Raw genomic sequence first — 25,392 nt, 5'->3', positions numbered from 1 at the left:
GCGCTGTCTCCAAATGCCGACTGCATAGAGCTCTCTGATAAGAGGGTCTATGAGTGGCCAGGGATTGCAGCTTCAGAGGGGTAGTGATGTGGCCATAGGAAGGGGGGGGGGGGGGGGGTTGTTTACATGGGGAATTGCTGCAGATGGCTGGTTTGCCTGGGGGCCCCCTTAGTTCTGTGGCCATGGGGTGGTTGGTCTGGCTCCTTGTCAAGCCCTGATCTAAAGATATATGAGAACATTGGGCAATTACTCTTTCCTCCGTACACATGGAGTCGTTAAATTTGCCAAATATCCCAGAATTTACGTAATGGGCTGACCTAAAGAGCACACGACAAAAAAAGGCCCATTTCCTTTTACCCTTCTCTCTCCCACTGTTTCGCTCCTTCGATCCTCCACACACTCGCTCATGCTCCCATTGTCTCGTTTCCTTAGTCTACTTCAATCTTTCGTGTTTCTAAGGAGACAATATATAACTAATATATTGCATGCACGCAGAACTTACCTGGTCATTTTTGGTTGATGTGAAACCTGGAGACTGCTTTAAGCAAGAATGCAGGACTTGTTCACTGTACCGTTTTATATTGGTGCATATTCACAAATGCTAACTATACTGTAAAGCCTGAGTCACCTGGGTGAAACTTTATGTATAGACTCAAAAAATTCCAGGGTTAGAATATCTAAAGAAATCTTGAGATCCAAAGATGCCACTAAAGATATTGGGGGTAATTCAGAGTTGATCGCAGCAGCAAATTTGTTAGCAGTTGGGCAAAACCATGTGCACTGCAGGTGTGGCATATATAACATGTGCAGAAAGTTTGATTTGGGAGGGATATCTTGTTTCTGTGCAGGTAAATACTGGCTGCTTTATTTTTACACTGCAATTTAGATTTAGAACAGAGTAGAATCCTACAAACCTCCCTCCCTTTTCCCCATACTTTAAAATTAGTTTCTTTTTCCAACAGATTCCATTCCATCTCCACCAAATGTTTAATTACCTTCTATGCTATAAATATTGTTTCATAATGGTTTTCATAATTACCTTAATCTTCTGAGTTGGAGTAGAAGGTATATGCATCAGTGAGGTCAATGGCTTGAAAGGCACTGGCTATTATCAAAGCCAGATTAAACCATACACGTATGATTCAGTTATAAATATCTATTTTTATTTATTACTCTTGCGTCCTAGAGGATACTGGGGATCCATTTGGTACCATGGGGTATAGACGGGTCCACCAGGAGCCATTGGTACTTTAAGAATTTGATAGTGTGCGCTGGCTTCTCCCTCTATGCCCCTCCTACCAGACTCGGTTTAGAAAATGTACCCAGAGGAGCCGGTCACGTCGCATTGACGCTCCTGAAGGGTTTTCTGCATTTATTTTTTCGGTTATTTTCAGGCAGGGCTGGATGGCACCAGCCTGTCTACTTCGTGGGACTTAGGGGAGATAATGGCCCAACCTCTTGAAGGGTTAATGGTCCCGTACCCTGCTGACTGGACACTAGCTCCTGAGGGAACTATTCACATGCCCCACCACGGCAAGCGTACATTCCCACAGAACTCAGCCACCCCTAACAGAGCCAGAAGATAGAGTGGTGAGTACTAAGCTGGCGTCCCGGTTAGCTGGTCAACGGGCATTATGGCGGCATAAAGGTACAGAGATGCACTGCTTCTATGGGGGCGGCGGAGTCTCCAGACTTAGCGCACAGTGCGAACGCACCGCTTCTGCGGGAGCGAATAGAGTCTAAGTACACTATGGGTGTACACCGTACCCAGACTGGCATTAGACTTAAAAGGCGACTGACTCCATTTTAATCACAAAAAATTACGTTTGCCAGTATAAAAAAGCAGGAACACCACACGCCGTGGGTGGGGCTTCACTATTAGCGGATCCAGCAGCTCACCAGCGCCGTTTTCTCTCTGCAGTGGTGACAGATGCTGACTGACAGGGACGCGCAGCTCCTCCGGAGGGACTCCAGATTACCTCAGCGGTACCAGGGGGTCATAGCAGGGGGGGTACTTAGTCTGCAACCCGGCTAAGCTTGGCATTACCAGTAAGTGTGCTGGTTCCAGACTATCTGTGTCTCTCTTGAAGGGCACTTTGTGGGTTAATTGTGCATTTAACCTTTTCGTGTGTGTGTGTGTGTGTGTGTGTTGTCACTGTCTCAGTATGTCAGACTAAGTGTGTTTCATGTAAGGCACAGTGGTGGTCATTCCGAGTTGATCGCTAGCTGCATTCGTTCGCTGTGCAGTGATGAGGCAAAAAAAAGGCACTTTTGCGTATGCGGCGCAATGTACTATTACAACTAACTATGTAGTTTCACACAGGGTCTAGCGAAGCTTTTCAGTCACACTGCTGGCCGCAGAGTGATTGACATGAACTGGGCGTTTCTGGGTGTCAACTGACCGTTTTCAGGGAGTATTCGAAGAAACACAGGCGTGGCTGGGTGAACGCAGGGTGTGTTTGTAACGTCAAAACAGGAACTGAACAGTCTGAAGTGATCACAAGCGCTGAGTAGGTTTAGAGCTACTCTAAAACTGCACAAAAAAACGTTGTAGCCGCTCTGCGATCCTTTCATTCGCACTTCTGCTAAGCTAAAATCACTCCCAGTGGGAGGCGACATAGCATTTGCACGGCTGCTAAAAACTGCTAGCGAGCAATCAACTCTAAATGACCACGAGTGTTACTCTTCAGGGGGTTCCCTGCAGTGTACACAGTGCAGGGTACCCTCCCAGGCTAGTGGGGCAGAGCCAGCTTCGCTGGATAACAGGAGTGATTTCCAATATCTCTTCTAAATTGTCCCGCACTGAGAAAGAAACGTAATACTTAAGACAATCGACTGAGTTTATGAAAAAAGACTCTGTACCCAAACCAGCATCTCAGTACCCTGCCATTTGTCTGCAAAAACGTCCTTTGGCTCATATCCTGCAGTCTGACTCTAATAATGACTGGTCAGACATGGAGGTGGTGGAGGCTACTGTCACAGGAAATAAAGGCTTTCATAGAAGCCATCAGAGAAGTTCTGCATATCCATGATAAGGTAACAGAGGAGACTGAGGAGTCTTCTTTTAATATAAAAAAAGAAATCCTCAGGGGGCGTGGCCTGGACGCTGAGCTGGCTGGACGTGCGGCGCCGGAGCTCCTGCACGAGGGGATCTATAAAGTGCTCTCCCGCAGCCCTGCCGGGCGCCTGTCTCCTCCCGGGGGCACCATTACCTGGCGTAGCAGCCCCGCAAGACGGCGCGGCCGGGCGGCTTTCCACAACCTTTTTCCGCTGCGGCCTCCACTCCAATCCGGCGCCAGGGGCTTGAGTTTGCCGCCGACCCCACCCGTGAGCTCCGCACCCGGCGCGGCTGAAACGGGACTGCTCGGAGCGCTCTACGGCCCTCGGACCTCCTCCACTGTGACCTGCTGGGTGGCCCCTGACCCGCGGGACCCTTCTGGACGCTTGAGAACTCCTTCCACGGCCCCTGGAAGACGAGGTACTCTTTGCAGGCCCTGGCGGCGGCCATCTTGGCCATCACAAATGCTGGCACCTTCTCTCCCCCCCCTGCCTTTGTGACTACTCCATTAAGCTGGGCTCACTAGGTTGCCCCCATCTCTTCCTGCAGGGGCTCTAGCTGCTCAGACCCCCCCTTTTTCCTCAGTATTGAATCATAATACAGATTGCTGGGGTTTCCTGATATTTCACTACTGTTCTGGACTCCTCTGTATTACAATCTACAGTCCGGGGGCGCCATCTCCTGGCCATTGCCTACGACTACGCCTGCATTATACCCCAGTCTTCTATGATACTATTGAGCAGGGGAATGCGCTGCTGATTGCCTGTGGGCGCGACCCTGGGGGTCTTGTGCTTATGCTTATTCTCATTTCTCGTCTTATGATGGATCACTGACTATTTATGCTATTGCTCAGTTTTGACCTATGACCTTTTCTATTTCCGGGACTGTCACCATGCCTAAGTCCAAGAAGGCTACATCTTCTGCGGAAATATCTTCCTTTATTTCTAAGATGAAGTCTAGTGCACCTAAACTACCTATCTTTCTTAAGTGCGCCAACAAAGAGAGACAATTCTTTCCTTTCTATTGTTTCGTTTTAACTTTTGTCTATGGCGGAACCCCCTAAAAAAGCATTGTGAATTAATGTATGATATATAAATTGGGGAATCATATCGAGTAATATTACTTATTTGAGAATAGTCTGGTGCAGAGGATTCCCAGTCCCCCTTTTCCCTAATCTATTAGTTTAGAGGTTTAAAAGTCCCTTTTCATACTGGGCTTATATAATTGAGCATATGTTCTTTCTGTTCATTAGATTCTAATGTGGTTCATTACGGTTATTTGCTGCTACAACCCCCTTGGTCGCCCCCCCCTGGTTAGTCGGTGGGCCCCTCGGTGTTCGGAGACGTGCCCTCCACTGAGCCATTATAGTCAGTTTTGAGCATAAGGGAGTTTTCCTCTCCCTTAATACCCCATACGGGAGCTCAAACATACGGACCCGTACGAAGCGTACAATGGGTCTTTGGCTTGGTATGTTATACTTGTTCATTTTGCATTGTTTCCGATGTTTCTTTTCTCCTTTTTCTGCTTCCTATTCCCCCTCTTCCCCTCGTTCCCCCGGGAGACCATCCATGGGCCCTTTAGGGCCATTCATGTTCTGCTCCTATTTATACTGCCATGTCTGTTAACGTAATATCCTATAATGTGAAGGGTCTCAATAGTCCCCAAAAGAGGACCAAATTATTTCTTTTTTTTGAAACAGGTGGGGGGAGATCTGGTATTCCTCCAAGAGACGCACTTTAGAGGTACTTCCCACCCTGAACTGCGTTCTAGACGCCACCCTGTCGCCATACACGCATGTGATCACACCCAGAAGAAAAGAGGGGTTGCCATATTGATTCCCGCCCATTTACACTTAGAACCAGAAAAAATCATTAGGGACAAACTGGGTAGATTCCTTATTATAGTGGGCAAGCTTAACAATGTTCCCATCACTATGGTCAACATCTACGCCCCAAATGTTAATCAGGCCTCATTTTTTGCCTCATTAGACTCTAAAATCGCCCAACGTAGGAAAGGCGACATCTTAATGGCAGGAGATTTTAATACTATACTCCATCATAGTCTTGATCGCTCCCACTCCCTCCCATTATCCCAGTCCCACAGAAGTACTCGCAACTCCAGAGCCTTGCTGTCACTACTCAAAAACCACTTACTATTTGATTCCTGGAGGGTTGTCGACCCTTTAGTTAAAGATTACACGTTTTTCTCCCCAGTTCACAATCTATATACAAGAATCGATATGATTATGGTTGGGAGGGATCTGACCTCTAGAATCCAGAAATGCTGTATTCATCCAATTACGTGGTCTGACCACACCCCGGTATCTTTGACTCTGTCTGGGTTGGCCCGCACTCTTTCCCCCCCCCCCCCCCCTCCTGGTCCCTTAATGATGCCCTTCTCCAACAGTCTGATGTGCCGCAGCAAACCACGCAGGTATTAACTGATTATTTTAATGAGTCAGAAACCTGGTATATCTGACATGACCCTGTGGGAGGCGCATAAAGCGGTCCTCCGGGGCCACTTCATTCAGATTGCGGCCAGGCTCACTAAACAGCGCTCCCAAAAGATCCTAGAGTTGACTGATCAACTCCACCGTCTGGAGGAAGTTCATAAGTCCTCTCTGAACCCTGCTGATTTAGAAAAGCTACTTAAAGTTAGGGGTGAACTTAATATGCTGCTATCCCGCAAGACTGAACATTGCCTTAGATGCCTTAACCAGATTTACTATAAAAAAAGGGGATAAAGCAGATAAACTTCTAGCTAGAAAGTTGAGGGCTCAGATTTCTTCCAAAAATATCCTATCTATTCGTACCAAACAGGGAATATTGACTCATGACCCTGACCACATTCTGGGCGAATTTGGGGAATTTTATAAATTATTATATAATACGGAAGCGGCTCCCTCATCACCGAGATTTAATGAGGGGATTGAATCCCTCTTAGATAAATGTAACCTACCATCACTGAGTGGCTCGACAGTGTCTCAGTTAGGCTCAGAGATAACTATTGAGGAAATAGATAATGCACTTAAAACTCAAATCAGGTAAGGCCCCTGGACCTGATGGGATGTCAATCATGTATTACAAGAAATTCAAGGGGATTCTATTGCCCCACCTCTGTAGGCTCTTCAATGGATTCCTTAAAGGTAACCCTTTGTCGCCCCGTGCATTGGAGGCACGAATTGTCTTAATCCATAAACCTGGGAAGGACCCCAACTCCTGTGCTAGTTACCGCCCCATCTCTTTACTAAATAACGATATTAAACTCTTTGCCAAAATCCTAGCCTTGAGATTAAACTCGGTTCTCCCGCATTTGATACACGCTGATCAGGTGGGCTTCATCCCAGGCCGACAAGCTAGAGACAACACCCGCAGAACTATTAATTTAGTCCATCTTATTAACAAAGCTAGATTACCTTCTATCCTTCTCTCGCTCGATGCAGAGAAGGCTTTTGATAAAATACTTTGGCCCTTCATGTTCGCCACCCTATGTAGGTTCGGCCTGGGAGGAAGCCTACTTCAGGGTATTCAGGCACTCTACTCCAACCCCTCCGCTAGAGTTCGGGTTCATTGCAAGGATTCTCGCCTCTTCCACATCAACAACGGTACACGTCAGGGGTGTCCCCTGTCACCACTAATTTTTGCTATGACTATCGAACCTCTGGCGTGTATGGTTAGGGCCAACCCCGATATTAAGGGTATCTCTGCTGGTGACGAGGAGTTCAAAATGTCATTATTTGCAGACTATGTTCTGTTAACTCGTTCCTCTCCCCATATATCTATCCCTAACTTATTTAAAACCCTATCATCATACTCTTATTATTCAGGATATCGCATTAATTATTCCAAATCAGAAGCCCTCCCTTTACATCTTAATGAGGATACCAGGTCTCTCCTAGCTGCTAACTTTAATTTTTCTTGGCGCTCCAAGAAAATTAGGTACTTAAGCGTGTTCATCACAAATTCCTATGACTCTCTATATTCTGAAAATTTCCCAACCCTTTTTAAGTGTATAGAGTCGGACCTCCGTGCTTGGGACAAACAGATTATAGCCTGGTTCGGACGGATAGTCTCAGTAAAGATGAACATTCTACCCAGGCTTTTGTATCTGATTCAAACAATTCCTGTATGCATCCCAGCTAAGGCTTTATGTCGAATGCAGAGACTCTTCCTAAAATTTGTATGGTCTGGTAAGCCTCCTAGAATCAGGACCTCCACTCTGGTACGTGACCCACTAGCTGGAGGCAGATGATTGCCGGACATCTGTAAATACTATCATGCAACTCACTTGAGTCAGGCTCTCGCCTGGTTCTCTCCAGCGCCCCATCTACTTTGGATTCGAATAGAGCGTTTGTCGGCCGGGGTCTCCACTTTGGTTTCCCTACTCACGCCGGTCAAGCCACTACGGACGATACAAACGTGTGCCCCCTCCACTAAATTCACCTGCTCCCTGTGGTTTTTCTGCATTCGACATTATGGTCTATCCACTTTCCCATCTCCCATCACTTCTATTTGGGATAATCAGGATTTCCCCCCTGGTTCCACTTTACGGTCCCATTCGTGGCTTCACCTGAACCCACGTCCAGGACTGGTGTTTGATTTTATAGAAGGTTCCTCCTGGCGCTCCCTAAAATCTCTGTGTGATAAATATGACATCTCCCAACCTGTATTTTACGAATATTTACAAATACGCTCCTTCTTAAGCTCCCTTCCCAAACCCCAGGTTATTCGCCAACTTACCCCTTTGGAACGTCTTTGTGTTTATTCTCCTATGCGACAGGGTATTATTTCTATTAGTGATGAGCGGATTCGGTTTTACTCGGTTTTACTCTGTTCTCAAAACGGCATCTTATTGGCTCACGGATGTCACGTGTTTTGGATAGCCAATAAGATGCCGTTTTGAGAACCGAGTAAAACCGAGTAAAACCGAACCTCGCTCATCACTAATTTCTATACTCTATGGTTTACTACGTTCTCTGAAGGCAGCGAACATACTTCCCCATGAACGTAAATGGGAACAGGACCTCGGCCCTCCCCCTGAAGAAGATTCATGGGAAATTATTAGACAAAATGTAGCCCAGTCCTCAATTTCCTCCTTAGTGAAGTAAAACTCCTATAAGGTCTATACTAGATGGTATCTGGTCCCTGCAACACTGCATAGGATTTTCCCCGGGTCTTCCCCATTGTGTTGGCGTGGGTGCGGCCAAATTGGAGATTTCAAACACATCTGGTGGTCATGCCCAAAAATACGCACGTTCTGGGCTCAGGTGGAAACTCTTATTGGATCTATTTTCTGTTCGCAGATAACTTTGGGCCCCTGGTCGGCCCTGCTGGGCCTACCTTTGCCCAATCTGGACAACCATGCGGGCAGCCTGGTACTCCAAATCCTTCATGCCGCCAGATGTGTGATAGCTAAAAGTTGGAAAAAAAACCACTACCCCCCCCCCCTAGGAGCATGTTAATATCTAAAATATGGCATATTTCCATGATGGAGAAAATCACAGCTTCCTTACGTGACCGGTTAGAGAAATATAGGAGGACCTGGGAACCCTGGTTCACCTACACTATGCCCTCTACAGCCGGGGTATGATACACTGCGTCAAACAGGTCCCAATAAGCAAAAGAGGTGTTATACTGTCCATGGTTTTAAAGATTGTAGATAGGGGGAGCTACCTCCCACGATATGACTTTACCTTGTATGCTCCTCTGGTGGTCCCCCACTCTACCATCCCCCCCTCCCCTTTCTTTCTCTCTTTCTTACTCTCTTCATCTCTGATTTTTTTTCTTCCTATCCTTCTCTTTACTTTTCGTTCAAATACAGAAAAACTGTTGTGTGTGTATATGTATGTGTGTGTATATGTATGTGTGTGTGTGTGTGTATATATATATATATATATATAATATCTATATATATTATGGTATTGATGATGTACTCCCCTGTTTTTGCTATGTTTGGTTATTTCCCACGAGATAACATGCATGTGATTTTGAATTTAATTGGAGTCATCTCCTGTTTGATTTGTCTCAGTTTATTCGACTTCTATTCAATAAAAATATTGCATTAAAAAAAAAAAAAAAAAATCCTCAGCCACTTTTCCTGTCAGAGGAACTAAATACCCTATTTGAAGAACCGTGGGTTAATCCTGATAGGACATTTCAGATCCCTAAAAGGTTGATATCATCTTTTCCCTTGTCTCCTGAGGATAGAAAAAAAATGGGAAAACCCACTGATAGCCTGGATACTGATGCATCCACTGTCAAAAACCCACTGATAGCCTGGATACTGATGCATCCACTGGAAAATTGTATTGCCTGTCTCTGGTGCAGCCTCCCTAAAAGACACAGCTGATCGTAGAATTGAGAATACATTCAAATCATTGTACACAGCTGCTGGAGTTTGCCAAAGACCCACTATTGCATGTGGGTGGATTACTAAGGCCATCGCAAAATGGTCGGGTAACCTAATTGAGAGGTTAGGTACCTTGCCTAAGGGGCAGATTATTTTACTCCTGCAACATATACAGGACTCTGCAAATTTTATGGTGGAATCCATAAAAGACAGGCTTACTTAATGCACGCACCACTGCTATGCCAGTGTCAGCACGCAGAGGCTTATGGCTACGCCAGTGGACTGCCGATGTGGACTCAAGGAAAGGCGTGGAAGGCCTACCCTTCACAGGAGAGGCCTTATTTGGAGATGAACTAGAAAAATGGATCTCCAAAGCTACTGCAGGTAAGTCCACGTATCTTCCTTCTGCAGCTCCCCCAGCCAGGAAGGCTTACTCAGGACCTAATCTACAGTCCTTTTGGACTGCCAAGTTTAAGAGCAAAAACAGAGGTTCTTCTACAGCCACCAGAGGCACTAAAGGTAAACCACGAAAATAAGCAACTGCAGGCTCACAGGAGTTTAAGTTCTGCTTCCTCAAAGCCTTCAGCATGACGGGCCACGATGCCTGGAAGACCGGCAGGTGGGAGCCGACTAAAAAATTTTAGTCACATCTGGACAGCATCATGCCAGGATCCCTGGTCATAGATCTTATTTCCCAGGGCTACAGAGTGGAGTTTCAGGAGCTCACATCACAGATTCTTCAAATCGGCTTACCAGTTTCACAGGAAGCAAGTACAACCTGGACGCCAATCAAAAACTGGTACAGACTTGGGTCATTGTTCCAGTTCCACCTCATCTGCAAAACAAGGGATATTGGCCCTCATTCCGAGTTGATCGCTCGCTAGCTGCTTTTAGCAGCAATGCAAACACTAGGCCGCCGCCCTCTGGGAGTGTATCTTAGCTTAGCAGAAGTGCACAGGAAAAATTTCATGCCGTTTCTGAGTAGCTCCAGACCTACTCCTATCATGCGATGAGTGTAGTCTGTTTAGTTCCTGGTTTGACGTCACAAACACGCCCTGCGTTCGGCCAGCCACTCCCCTGTTTCTCCAGCCACTCCTGCGTTTTTTAGCAGACTCCCTGAAAACGAAAGAGTTGCCGCCCAGAAACACCCACTTCCTGTCAATCATACTACGAACACTCGAGTGACTGAAAAACGTTGCTCGAGCTTGGGTAAAACTACAAAGTCTTTTGTGAAAGTACTTAGCGCATGTGCGCTGCGTACCATGCGCAGATTTGCCGCTTTTTTCACTTGATCGCTGCGAAAAACGGCAGCGAGCGATCAACTCTGAATGACCACGATTGGGCCTAATTCTGAGTTGATCGCAGCAGCAAATTTGTTAGCAGTTGGGCAAAACCATGTGCACTGCAGGTGGGGCAGATATAACATGTGCAGAGAGAGTTAGATTTGGGTGGGGTGTGTTAAAACTGAAATCTAAATTGCAATGTAAAAATAAAGCAGCCAGTATTCACCCTGCACAGACACAAAATAACCCACCCAAATTTAACTCTCTCTGCAAATGTTATATCTGCCCCCCCTGCAGTGCACATGGTGTTGCCCAATTGCTAACAAACTTGCTACTGCGATCAACTCAGAATTACCCCCCTTGGCCCTCATTCTGAGTTGATCGCACCAAGCAACTTTTTGCTGCTGGTGCCATCAACTAATCTCTGCCTATGGGGGAGTGTATTTTAGCATAGCAGGGCTGCTATCGCTTGTGCAGCCCTGCTATGCTAAAAAAAAAAAAGGTTTCGTGCAAAACAAGACCAGGGTAAGAGATACTTACCCTGTGAGACGGATCCAGCGATGAAGGGTCCCGGTCCTGACGTCATACATCTGCCCTCCAAACGCCTCGACACGCCTGCGTTGGACTCACCACGCCTGGAAAATGGTGAGTGTCCACCCCGGAACACCTCCCGCCTGTCCATCTTCTTCTTGCGATCGCCGCTGCGATCACATTTGTCACTGGTGGTGTCGTTGCCCAGGGACTATCATCGCCAGGCAATGCCGTGTGTGCGCAATGCGTCTGCGCATTTCTGACCCGCTCGCACTGCAGCGAAGAACTGCTGCGTGTGAGCGGGTCTGAATGACCCCCATTATTCCAACCTGTTTGTAGTACTGAAACCGGACGGTTCGGTAAGGCCGATTTTGAACCTCAAGTCATTGAACCTGTTCAAATTCAAAATGGAGTCTCTGAGAGCAGTGATTTCAGGTCTGGATGAAGGGGAATTCCTAGTGTCTCTGGATATCAAGGATGCGTACCTTCACATTCCGATCTGGCCGCCTCCATCAGGCTTATCTACAGTTCGCACTGCAAGACTGCCACTACCAGTTCCAGGCCCTGCCATTTGGTCTCTCCACGGCACAGAGTGTTCACCAAGGTGATGGCAGAGATGTTTCTACTCCGTAAACAGGGAGTGAACATAATTCCCTACCTGGACGATCTTCTGATAAAGGCACAATCCAGGGAACGGTTGATGGCCAGCATTCGCCTCTCAACCAGACTATTCCTGGATCACAGTGGATTCTGAACTTACCCAAATCTCACCTGGAACCGACACAGAGGCTTTCCTTTCTGGGAATGATGCTGGACACGGAATCTCAGTGTTCCTTCCTGTGGAGAAGGCTATGGAAATCCAGTCGATGGTTCGGGCTGTCCTGAAGCCAACCCGGATCTCTGTGCATTCGACTTCTGGGGAAAATAGTGGCCTCTTACGATGCACTTCAGTACGGAAAGTTTTGTGCGAGTCCCTTCCAGCTAGATCTATTGGACAAATGGTCCGGATCGCATCTTCACATGCACCGGAGGATCAGTCTGTCGCCAAGAGCCAGAATCTCCCTTCTGTGGTGGCTAAAGACTTCTTACCACCTCAAGGGTCAGAGGTTCGGGATTCAGAATTTGGATTCTGCTAACTACGGATGCAAGCCTCAGAGTTTGGGGAGCAGTCACCCAGGGGGTGCAGTTTCAAGGAAGATGGTCAAGTTGAAGTCGTCCTTCCAATAAACATCCTGGAACTCAGGGCTGTCTACAACGCCCTTCTGCAGGCCTCATCTCTACTTTGGATTCAGGCTATTCAAGTCCAGTCGGACCATGTAACGACTGTAACGTACATAAACCAACAGGGCGGAACGAAAAGCAGAGCAGCAACGTCAGAGGTGTCAAATTCTCCTTTGGACAGAAAAACACGCTGTGGCGTTGTCGGCGGTTTCCATTCTGGGGGTGGACAACTGGGAAGCAGACTTCCTCAGCAGACATGACCTGCACCGGGGGAGTGGAGCCTTCATCCGGAGGTGTTTAGGTGCTTGACACATCCGTGGGAATATCGACATGATGGCCTCTCGTCTCAACAAGAAACTCAGGTGGTATTGTTCCAGGTTGAGAGACCCACAAGCAGTGGCGGTAGACGCTCTGACAACTCCCTGGGTCTACCAGAGGGTGTACGTGTTTCCTCCACTTCCTCTGATCCCAAGAATTCTAAAGAATAGGAAGGGAAAAGGTTCAAGCAATACTCATTGCTCCGGACTGGCCAAGAAGGGCCTGGTACGTGGACCTTCTGGAGATGCTTATCGAAGATCCGTGGCCTCTGCCTCTTCGAGGATCTTCTGCAACAGGGCCCGTTTGTCTATCAGGACTTACCGCGGCTACGTTTAACGGCATGGAGGTTGAACGGCTGATCCTAGCCAGGAGAGGGATTCCTGACAAGGTCACCCAAACTGATTCAAGCTAGGAAAGGTGGTAACATCTAAACATTACCACCGTATATGGAAGAAGTATGTGTCTCTTGGTTTGAGACCAGACAATATTCCGCGGTGGAATTTCATCTGGGATGTCTCCTGCTTTTTCTGCAGTCGGGATTAAAGTCCAGATTTCAGCTTTTGTCTATTTTCTAGTAGAAGCAATTGGCTTCTCTCCCTGAGGTCCAGACGTTCTTGAAAGGTGTTCTGCACATCCAGCCTCCCTTTGTGCCTCCCACGGCACCTTGGAGAAACTGCAGCACCAAATTGAGATCCCAATCGGACTGGTTTATGGCAACCTCCTGTAACGGTTTAAAGTACCTTTATGTAGAAGACCGTCACACTGTTGCCTTGGCCTCAGCAAGACGTGTGTCGGAACTAGGGGCGTTGTCTCACAAGAGTCCCTACTTTATTTTCCATGAGGACAGAGCTGAACTCAGAACTCGTCAGCAATTTCTTCCTAAGGTGGTGTCCGCTTTTCACATCAACCAACCTATTGTGGTTTCAGCTGTGACTGACACCTCTGCTACTTCAAAGTCTGGATGTTGTGAGGGCTTTGAAGGTGTATGTGAAGATTACAGCTCGTCACAGAAAATCCGACTCGCTGTTCGTTCTCTATGATCCCAATAAAATTGGGTGTCCTGCTTCAAAGCAGTCTATTGCACGCTGGATTAAGCTCACGATCCAGCATGCTTATTCCACGGCAGGCTTGCCGGTTCCAAAATCTGTACAGGCCCACTCTACTAGGTCAGTGGCTGCCCGGGGTGTGTCTGCTTTACAGCTCTGCCGAGCAGCTACTTGGTCAGCTTCGAACATGTTTGCTAAGTTCTACAAGTTAGATACTTTGTCCTCTGAGGACCTTCAGTTTGGTCAAGCAGTTCTGCAGGAACCTCAGCACTCTCCCACCCGGTTTGGGATCTTTGGTACTTCCCCATGGTACTAAATGGATCCCCAGTATCCTCTGGGACGTAAGAGAAAATTCGTATTTTAATTACCTACCAGTAAATCCTTTTCTCGTAGTCAGTAGAGGATACTGGGCGCCCGCCCGGTGCTTCGTTCTTCCTGCACTGTTACCTGGTTAAGTATTCTGGTTTGTTCAGCTGTTGCTGTTCATGTTTCAAGTTTGGTTACCATGGCTTTCATATTCTGTGTGCTGGTTTGTAATCTCACCACTGTCCCTTATCTATCCTCTCAAAGTATGTTCGTCTCCTTGGGCACAGTTTCCTGGACTGGGTCTGGTAGGAAGGGCATAGAGGGAGGAGCAGCGCACACTATCAAATTCTTAAAGTGCCCAAGGCTCCTAGTGGACCAGTATAACCCATGGTACTAAATGGATCCCCAGTATCCTCTATGGACTACGAGAAAAGGATCTACCGGTAGGTAAATCAAATCCTATTAATTTTTTTATTTTTTTTAATCCTTTTTATGCTCAAAACTCTGGACTGTACTGGAGTATGAAAGGCGAGGACATTCCTACCCTGACTGCATGTCACTGATATACATTACTTTTACTAATGTTCTTGGGTGCCCATTTATCAAGAATTGCATATGCAATGTGATCTGGGTGGGATATTGGCTCCCACAATTGCACTGCAATATGCGGTTCTTATGGTGGTTGACATCATTGAGCACCAGCAGGAACAAAGGTTCTAAAAGGAGCCCATCCCTGCAATGTGCTTTGAGTGCTGACAGGGCTTCTATGCATGCGCAGTACCACTGACCCCACATGAGCTGCACTCATGACTGGGAGGGTTCCAGGGAAACCCTCTCATGGCTAACTATGCAATGTGTAGCCCAGAGGCTACATCTTCAGATGGCAGTAGCTGTGGGGGCTAATCTCCAGAATTCTTCACATTCCAAAAATTGCTAAATCTGCCCGCGTCTCATCCCCCATAGAAACCTATGGAGGGTGCAGCTGCCGACAGGAATGGAGGGATCGCAGCAGATTTCTGAGAGATCTGCTGCTGCTGTTGCTCAGTAATACATATGGGGGACTCTATTTGTGGTTAACTCCAAAAACTGGTGTTTTCGTGGGTGAAGCTACATTTATTCAATGATAAATGGGCCCCTTGACTATTCTTTCAGGGTTAAATGTGCTGGGTTATTTATAAACTCCCCCTTTAAGAAGATAAATCTTCAAATGAAGCAAAGACCCTTCTGAGGAAACATCCCGTATATAATCCAACAGATCTGTGACCTTGTCCTCTTAACCCTCTTTAAATCCTGATTCTTTATAATTCTTGGGAAAGTCCATAGCACAAGCTCCATACACATTTTTGTTTTCTTTCTGCAAGCTAATTAGGAATACCAAAACTGAGATGAGTGGGTGGTTTGCATAACTCCTCCCTTTTTATTAACCTGCCATGCAGACACCCCTTGGCTGATCTTGCATTGCTTAGGGTCATTCTTTCTCCTTACAGAATGCAGTCAGTACTTGGCTTATGTACACACTTCCGGCCTGTTGCATCATTGTTTCTCATGAGCTTACTTATTCTTGTGTCAACTGAACGGGTCATACTCTGCACCTCATGGTGCTTACTATAAAAAAAAAAAAAAAACACCTGACCATTACTGTGTCTACTACCTCTGGTTGTAATGGATGGTTTTCAGGTGAGCATCTCTTCACCTGGTAAACAATTCGATTTGAAAGCAACACCAGACCCATTGAGATTCTCTGCAGTATGGCTGCTCTTCCTGTTATGACTGCTGCCTAGCTCGGTTGAAGAGACCTTGGAAAGACAAGGACAGGAAGAAAGAATTACATCTTTAAATTACATCTGTAAGGTGTAACATAGGTACAGTCTAGGGATATCCACTTTTCTGATCTCTACTCAGCTGAAAAATGATAAACCAATATATTTCAGGGCTACAGTGTAGTCTCAGAAAGCAATGAGACTTACAAAGCGGTTTCCACTTTAAGAATTGAAGGTTTGACATTGATGTAACTCTTCTATGTAATGGGGGATGCTCCTAAGAATGAATGGGTTGGGTATGTGCGACAGACAGCAGTATCCCGGCTGTGAGAGGGGGGGGGGGGGGCGAGCGCAACGGAGCCCCTCCCCACTCTATGGACATCCACGAGTTGGAATAGTCTCTGGTCGGCATTCCAACTTTCGGGATTGTGAGGGAGCCGGGATGTAGCCGTCAGTATTGTGACCCGCTGTCTCCTGACCGCTGGTCACATAACTACATCCCGAATGTATAATAGGATTATTTGCCCAAAGCAGGGGGAACAGTTGGTCACTTATTCCATGTATATTAAAACTTAATGGTCAGTTTAGGGGAAAGAAGAAAAAAAAATAACTTTCATATGTAAAAGCTTTGAAATACTTTCGTATGGTCTCCTTGTTTGTTGTGCAGTGTTCTTGCTCACATAATCCTTAGGGGCAGATGTACTATGCAGTGAAAAGAGTGGAGAAGTAAGCCAGTAGAGAAGTTGCCCATGGTAACCAATCAGCACTGTAATTTTTATAATTTGCATATTATAAATTTATGCAGAACAGCTTGCTTCTCCACTCTTTTTCACTGCTTAGTACATGTCCCCCTAGTATTAAACTTGGCATTTGGAAAGTGTTTTGCACTTGCCCAATAGTGAGCTTTATGAGAGACCTTCATTCTAATGGAATTATTGTGTACTGCACTGCACTGTTGATCATAGTATGATCTGTACGGTTTCAAAGTAACTTTTCCTCTTTTGTGTGTGGCTTTTTTTTTTATAGGCTAGATTCTAATCTGACAGTATGTATGCCACCTGTGGCCCATCATGACCCAAAACTGCATGAGCTAACAAAGTCTCCTCTACCTGAACCATGGATGTTGATAAATAACAGCACTTCTATGCAAGACTTATTTGGGTAAGTCACTTTAGAAAAAAAAACCTTCTAAAAATGTGCTTTGACAATATTTTACAATGGTGTTGGGCAAATTATTTGTCCAATCTTCCAGAAATCTTATGCTTTGTGGTTTTATATTGTAATTTATTTAAATATGCGACTTACAATTGGGAACAAAAAAGTATTAAATAGTAATAAAATAATACTTGGTAATAACCAACAGAGAGAGAGGGCCCTGCACGCAAGATTAGCATTACAAAAGGGGCTGGATCATAGGGTCGACCACACTTGGGTCGATCATTATTGGTTGACAGTGACTAGGTTGACACCTGAAATAGGTCGACATGAGTTTGTTTGTTTTTGTGTTGGTTTTTTTTGTCGTTTTTCTTCGTAAAGTGACAGGGACCCTCAATTAGTGCACCGTGTCCCCTCGTATGGCTCACTTTGCTCGCCATGCTTCGGACAAGGTGCCTCACTCCTCTGCTGCTGCTGCGCTCAGCACAGGTTACTATTCCCAATCGTAGTCCACGTAGATTGTAAAGTATGAAAGTTTAAAAAAAAAAAAATTAAGTAAAAAAATGTAAAAACTCGTGTCAACCTAATGACTCTCAACCTAAGTGTGGTCGACCTAGAGACCGGCAACCATTACAAACTGAGTGCAGCCTGTAAAAAAACATCCTGTAACCATGAATTAGAGCAGGTAATAAGGGTAGATGAGAAACGGAGGTGAAGCTGGGAGATGTAAGTTTGTTTAAATGGCCTCTTGTATAAGTGTATTTTAAGTACAGGCAACCAACTGAAGCGAAGCAGCAGAAGATGAATGTTTTCCAGGGAAGATATGCCTCATAGCTGCACCCAAAATAGATTGCAGGGGTAAAAGTCTGTTTTGGGAAGGACCAGTAAAGAGACTATTGGAATAATCAATGCAGCATATAATAGTGAATGAATTACAGTATTTACAGTGTCTTCTGTAAGATAAGGGTGTTTTCTGGATATGTTTTTATAGATGCAAGTGGAAGGATTTAGAATGCAAGAGTTAGGTGCAGAACAATTTATTTTGTACCTGAAACCCATACGGTTATTAACAGAAGCTATTTTAGCATTGAATCGTGAATTGGGGGTGGGGGGTCGGGGTGTACCAAGCAGGCTCAACTCCTTGTATTTTAAACCACACCCTGATTTCGCTGCAGAAACATATAGTGATTATATTTGTATGACACACACCTCCGTGCAATATAATGGCGTTGTATAAAGAAACTATTCTAATTCTATTGTGGCAAGAACAGGGTGAGGATGCAATCTATTGGCTTAGACGGATGCATTTTCTTACAGCTACGCCAGTTCAGGGTATTTATTACAAATAGCCTCAGCTATTTTTATTTGCAGCAAAAGTAAAAATGAAACAAATCTTGCCTGTCTGTCTCTGACAATACAGAAAGCTTCTCTCTGTGGAGCCCAGTGATCGTTGACTGAGAAACTTCTTGTGACTATTTTGGTTGGGGCTAATGTATTCACACAAGTCCAGGAAAAATTAGAACAGAACAAATAAAGTTTTGGGTTATACATGATGATGATCATTTCTCCCAATAAGACTCAAAGGGGCACATTCAATTGTTTTACCCCTCGGCGACCATTAGGGGTGGCAAAATAGAGCAATTAAATTGTTGCTCCGTTTAGACGCCCAGTAGCTGCGGGGATGACATTCCTTCTTACAGCATCCTGAGGTGCGAGAAGAAATATGCGCAGTCGAACGGGAGTTTGTATGCCCAAAGCAGGACTTCGGACAAGTTTAGCAGTTTGTGGCCAATCCCTGTCTGTTTGGTTGCATCATCCGCGATATGCATGTATACCCAAACAGTTGAATTGTGACATTTGTTTGGGTGTCTAACAGTCCCGTTTAGATGTAAAAATTAGACTCCCAAAACAATTGAATTGGCCCCAGTGTGCTTTAGGCATGGTGACTTTGCCATTGGCTATGGTATCTTGGTGTGATACATCTTCCATTAATTATCAGTTGTTGCAATTATTCAAAATTTCTCCCAGAGTGCCTTCTAGATCTCGCTTCCTTAGTGCACCTGGGTTACTATTGGAGGAGGAGGAGGATGATGATGTCTATCAAGATGCAAACTTTTCACAGACCACAAGGTAAGTAATATGAATAGGGTCCTCAACTCTGTAGGTAACGTGATCATTAAGATACTTGCCAACACATAAGTGATTGTCACAGTTGTATGAAAAAAATAAACTATTCTTAAATACTCTAGGCTCATGTTTCCGGAAGGTACCTCTCCTCAGCAGCAGAGCTGTTCTGTGACTGGGATCAGTGTGGGGGTTGATACGGAGTTGGATTTCAGGTGTGTATCCCTAGACTCCCACTTGGCAAAATTATGTATTACTTAACACTAAAATGCTATCGTACTGTATACAAATATTACGTTAATTGCTTCTAACTAACAATTTTATAATAGATTTATTTTTTTATGGTGTTTGGAGGAAGCCACTTTATTTAGCAATGACTGCTCTTTATTTAAGAAAATAAGTTCTATTTTAAGTTCTATTTTAAGGGGGTGGGGAAGGACTTACGAATGCGTTTGCGTTTCATTCCTCTCTTGTACAACACCCCTGTGCACTAGGGACTGCCACCTCCTCTCCCTGCGCACAAGTCACAGCCTCCTCCCCACAGATTTCCTTCATTAAATCGCCAGAGCTTCCAAGAACATAGCAGACCCCACCACTGATACTATCACAACTAGTGATGTGCACCGGACATTTTTCGGGTTTTGGATTCGGTTCCGCGGCCGTGTTTTGGATTCGGACGCGTTTTGGCAAAACCTCACCGAAAAATTTTTGTCGGATTCGGGTGTGTTTTGGATTCGGGTGTTTTTTACAAAAAACCCTAAAAAACAGCTTAAATCATAGAATTTGGGGGTCATTTTGATCCCATAGTTTTATTAACCTCAATAACCATAATTTCCACTAATTTCCAGTCTATTCTGAACACTGAACACCACAATATTTTTAGTTTTAAAATTTGCACCGAGGTCGCTGTGTGACTAAGCTAAGCGACACAAGTGGCCGACACAAACACCTGGCCCATCTAGGAGTGGCACTGCAGTGTCAGGCAGGATGGCACTTCAAAAAAATTGTCCCCAAACAGCACATGATGCAAAGAAAACTGAAAGAAAAAAGAGGTGCAAGATGGAATTGTCCTTGGGCCCTCCCACCCACCCTTATGTTGTATAAACAGGACATGCACACTTTAACGAACCCATCATTTCAGCGACAGGGTCTGCCACACGACTGTGACTGAAATGACTGGTTGGTTTGGGCCCCCACCAAAAAAAGAAGCAATCAATCTCTCCTTGCACAAACTGGCTCTACAGAGGCAAGATGTCCACCTCATCATCATCCTCCGATTCCTCACCCCTTTCACTGCGTACATCCCCCTCCTCACAGATTATTAATTCGTCCCCACTGGAATCCACCATCTCAGGTCCCTGTGTACGTTGTGGAGGCAATTGCTGCTGGTGAATGTCTCCACGGAGGAATTGATTATAATTCATTTTGATGAACATCATCTTCTCCACATTTTCTGGAAGTAACCTCGTACGCCGATTGCTGACAAGGTGAGCGGCTGCACTAAACACTCTTTCGGAGTACACACTGGAGGGAGGGCAACTTAGGTAGAATAAAGCCAGTTTGTGCAAGGGCCTCCAAATTGCCTCTTTTTCCTGCCAGTATACGTACGGACTGTCTGACGTGCCTACTTGGATGCGGTCACTCATATAATCCTCCACCATTCTTTCAATGGTGAGAGAATCCTATGAAGTGACAGTAGACGACATTTCAGTTATCGTTGGCAGGTCCTTCAGTCCGGACCAGATGTCAGCACTCGCTCCAGACTGCCCTGCATCACCGCCAGCGGGTGGGCTCGGAATTCTTAGCCTTTTCCTCGCACCCCCAGTTGCGGGAGAATGTGAAGGAGGAGATGTTGACGGGTCACGTTCCGCTTGACTTGACAATTTTCTCACCAGCAGGTCTTTGAACCTCTGCAGACTTGTAAGAAGAAGAAAAAAAAAAAAAGACAAACGGCTGCGCTGGATGTCAGGAAATAAATCTACTGTACAGAGAGCCAACGTAAAATTTAACAATATTTATTATAAATAAAACATATAGTCCGGTAGATGATTAAGGAACATTCACTAAAGATAAACTGAGTGTAACTTGTAGTAGCTCAGGATCAATAATATAACATGGCTTTAGAGAAAAAGTTCCGTGTTCCACTTGATGGATTGGTAATTAGTGAGTATCAGGTGCACTGATAATATCCCAATGAAATCAAAGTCCCTCAGTTGAAATGAAACTTAATACCTCTCCAATGGGCTGGTCAGAGCCGAGCGTCCTCGGCTTCAGTGTCCTGCAATGCCCATATGTGCTGTGCAGCGGAGGGGAGAAGACCGTCTTTTTCACAGCCGGGCTGAAGCGGCGTGTATGTTAAAGCCGCTGATGACGGGAGCTGTAGACGGAGGGTGCAGTAGGGACCGATGTGCACCTGGTGGTTTCACCTGAGCTTGGTACGGGTGGGGGCGGGTCCTGACGCGTTTCGTCACGCTCCACGTGACTTTTTCAAAGGTAGATACCTGCCTCCATAGTTGTCCGGTATTTAAAGGCTGAACTAATCAATGTAGACAGGTGTCTGTCATCAGCAATATTAAAAACAGATAAAGTGCACAAAACGAAGGCTCTCTTGTACTTTAACATAAAACTAAAAATAATTGGCAGAGATGACTTAATAATAGAGATCCATTTCTATTTAACCTATTAAGATCAGAAACGGACATCCATTTGGTATATACACTTTCTTGTTATAATACATAATAAACAATTAAAAATAATGGTTTCAGCTCATGTCCTAGAGCAGATACATTAATTAACAACACATTTTGTCGGCTACTGACTTGTCCTGCAACAATTGACAGACAATTATCACGAGAGGCACTAGATAGATACTATTGACTATATCAAAAGTGTATATTTATACAAATTTATACATCTACAGAGAAATATAATAAAAATAAACAAAAAAAAAATAATGTTACATCCAGAAGGGTCTCATATTTCACAGTGTCTCTACACATTTTCTAGAAAAGCATCATAAAAATCCGGATGACATCCAACTAGTGGGTATAGAAATCATCAAACCCACAATACGTGGGGGAGATAGATACAGAAAATCATGCCTTAGAGAAAATTATTGGATTCATAAATTAAGAACACTTACACCGGAAGGGCTCAATGAAAGTATTGAATTTGATTTTTCATGAGAGCATAACTCCATCCTGACTTTCTGACACTATTTCTGAGTGACACTTGTGAACACTGCTCAAGAACCCCTGTTATAGAAATTATTATTCTCTGACTTCCCCATAATTATGTTGCTTTAACATCGGAAGCACGTATTCTTGTGATACAATGCCTACATTATGTATATGCATTATATTATTATGCATCATTTGATTAGTTATGATATATTGAAATACTTGGAGATCTAGGAAGGAAGTTCCCCTTTATTATTATTATCATTATTTTTATTTTTTTTATTTCCATATTTATTTTTATCTTTATTATTAACTCAGAATAATTAAGAGGATAAACTAACTGTACCGATAGCGATGTTGCATATAAAGGAAATTCAATTAGTAATAGATCCCTTTAGAGGTATCGAAAGATTTCCTTCCACATGAGATATATATGTAGATATTCGTTAGAATGTCATCACCTCTCGAACTCACTAGAACAAGCAAATTATTGTGTCAATTTCTTAGTATGTCCTTTACATAAACTACAGACTCAGTGGCGTATGAGGTTAGATGACAGATTAGTAACAGCATAGTATCTTAGAGTTCGAATCATATCTACGCTAGTATATTAAGGTTGTTTATTTTTATTATATTTCTCTGTAGATGTCATTTGTATAAATATACACTTTTGATCTTTCTAATCTTTTTAATCTTTATTTTTATGCTTAGTTTAATAGTGGCACCACCAGTATACATATAGTCAATAGTATCTATCTAGTGCCTCTCGTGATAATTGTCTCAATTGTTGCAGGACAAGTCAGTAGCCGACAAAATGTGGTGTTAATTAATTAATGTATCTGCTCTAGAACATGAGCTGAAACCATTATTTTTAATTGTTTATTATGTATTATAACAAGAAAGTGTATATACCAAATTGATGTACGTTTCTGATCTTAATAGGTTAAATAGAAATGGATCTCTATTATTAAGTCCTCTCTGCCAATTATTTTTAGTTTTATGTTTAAGTACAAGAGAGCCTTCGTTTTGTGCACTTTATCTGTTTTTAATATTGCTGATGACAGACACCTGTCTACATTGATTAGTTCAGCCTTTAAATACCGGACAACTATGGAGGCAGGTATCTACCTTTGAAAAAGTCACGTGGAGCGTGACGAAACGCGCCAGGACCCGCCCCCACCCGCACCAAGCTCAGATGAAACCACCAGGTGCACATCGGTCCCTACTGCACCCTCCGTCTACAGCTCCCGTCATCAGCTCTTTCACATACACGCCGCTTCAGCCCGGCTGTGAAAAAGACGGTCTTCTCCCCTCCGCTGCACAGCACATATGGGCATTGCAGGACACTGAAGCCGAGGACGCTCGGCTCTGACCAGCCCATTGGAGAGGTGTTAAGTTTCATTTCAACTGAGGGACTTTGATTTCATTGGGATATGATCAGTGCACCTGATACTCACTAATTACCAATCCATCAAGTGGAACACGGAACTTTTTATCTAAATCCATGTTATATTATTGATCCTGAGCTACTACAAGTTACACTCAGTTTATCTTTAGTGAATGTTCCTTAATCATCTACCGGACTATATGTTTTATTTATAATAAATATTGTTAAATTTTACGTTGGCTCTCTGTACAGTAGATTTATTTCCTGACATCCAGCGCAGCCGTTTGTCTTTTTTCTTCTTGCTGTTACCACAATACTACACATAGTATTCCGGCAAGCGCAGCATCTCAGGAATTATAATTGGTATTATATCTTTTCAGACGTGTTATTTATTATTTTAATCCATACAATTGGATGATCAGGCGCTCGTTTTGCAGTTTTTTGTTTTGTTTCTCTGCAGACTTGTGTCTGCTGGAAAGAGAGATCCAACGTAGGTTTTAAATCTAGAATCGAGCACGGTGGCCAAAATGTAGTGCTCTGATTTAAACAGATTGACCACTCATGAATCCTGGTTAAGCAAATTAAGGGCTTCATCCACAAGTCCCACATGCCTAGCGGAATCGCTCTGTTTTAGCTCCTCCTTCAATGTCTCCTGCTTCTTCTGCAAAAGCCTGATGAGGGGAATGACCTGACACAGGCTGGCAGTGTCTGAACTGACTTCACGTGTGGCGAGTTCAAAGGGTTGCAGAACCTTGCACAACGTTGAAATCATTCTCCACTGCGCTTGAGTCGGGTGCATTCCCCCTCCTTTGCTTATATCGTGGGCAGATGTATAGGCTTGAATGGCCTTTTGCTGCTCCTCCATCCTCTGAAGCATATAGAGGGTTGAATTCCACCTCGTTACCACCTCTTGCTTCAGATGATGGCAGGGCAGGTTCAGGAATGTTTGGTGGTGCTCCAGTCTTCTGTACGCGGTGGCTGAATGCCGAAAGTGGCCCGCAATTCTTCTGGCCACCGACAGCATCTCTTGCACGCCCTGTCGTTTTTTAAATAATTCTGCACCACCAAATTCAATGCATGTGCAAAACATGGGACGTGCTGGAATTTGCCCAGATGTAATGCACGCACAATATTGCTGGTGGTGTCCGATGTCACAAATCCCCAGGAGAGTCCAATTGGGTTAAGCCATTCTGCGATGATCTTCCTCCGTTAACATAAGTGGTTGTCAGCTGTGTGCCTCTTCTGGAAAGCGGTGATACAAAGCATAGCCTGCCTAGGAACGAGTTGGCGTTTGCGAGATGCTGCTACTAGTGCCGCCGCTGCTGTTCTTGCTGCGGGAGGCAATACATCTACCCAGTGGGCTGTCAGTCATATAGTCCTGAGTCTGCCCTGCTACACTTGTCCACATGTCCGTGGTTAAGTGAACATTGGGTACAACTGCATTTTTTAGGACACTGGTGAGTCTTTTTCTGAGGTCTGTGTACATTTTCGGTATCGCCTGCCTAGAGAAATGGAACCTAGATGGTATTTGGTACCGGGGACACAGTACCTCAATCAAGTCTCTAGTTGCCTCTGAATTAACGGTGGATACCGGAAGCACGTTTCTCACCGCCAAGGCCTGAGTTATCTGCTTTGCAGCAGGATGACTGCTGTGATATTTCATCTTCCTCGCAAAG

General features: G+C 44.7%; 1 protein-coding gene across 6 annotated transcripts in view; it reads left to right on the top strand.

Moving 5' to 3' along the window:
- LOC134932978 (oocyte-specific histone RNA stem-loop-binding protein 2-like) overlaps positions 1-25,392 on the top strand; it is a 260,183-nt gene that overhangs the window by 91,225 nt on the left and 143,566 nt on the right. For all 6 annotated transcript variants that reach the window (XM_063927877.1, XM_063927875.1, XM_063927879.1 and 3 more), the window contains 3 exons: positions 16,898-17,032; positions 19,055-19,156; positions 19,276-19,365. In XM_063927877.1, the coding sequence (XP_063783947.1) occupies positions 16,898-17,032; positions 19,055-19,156; positions 19,276-19,365 (327 nt within the window). The remainder of the gene's footprint in view (positions 1-16,897; positions 17,033-19,054; positions 19,157-19,275; positions 19,366-25,392) is intronic.

Source organism: Pseudophryne corroboree, chromosome 6, assembly GCF_028390025.1.
Source record: "Pseudophryne corroboree isolate aPseCor3 chromosome 6, aPseCor3.hap2, whole genome shotgun sequence".
NCBI classification, from domain to species: Eukaryota; Metazoa; Chordata; class Amphibia; order Anura; family Myobatrachidae; genus Pseudophryne; species Pseudophryne corroboree.
The sequence above is the reverse complement of the archived record's forward strand: the minus strand, read 5'-3'. Positions and strand labels throughout refer to the sequence as shown.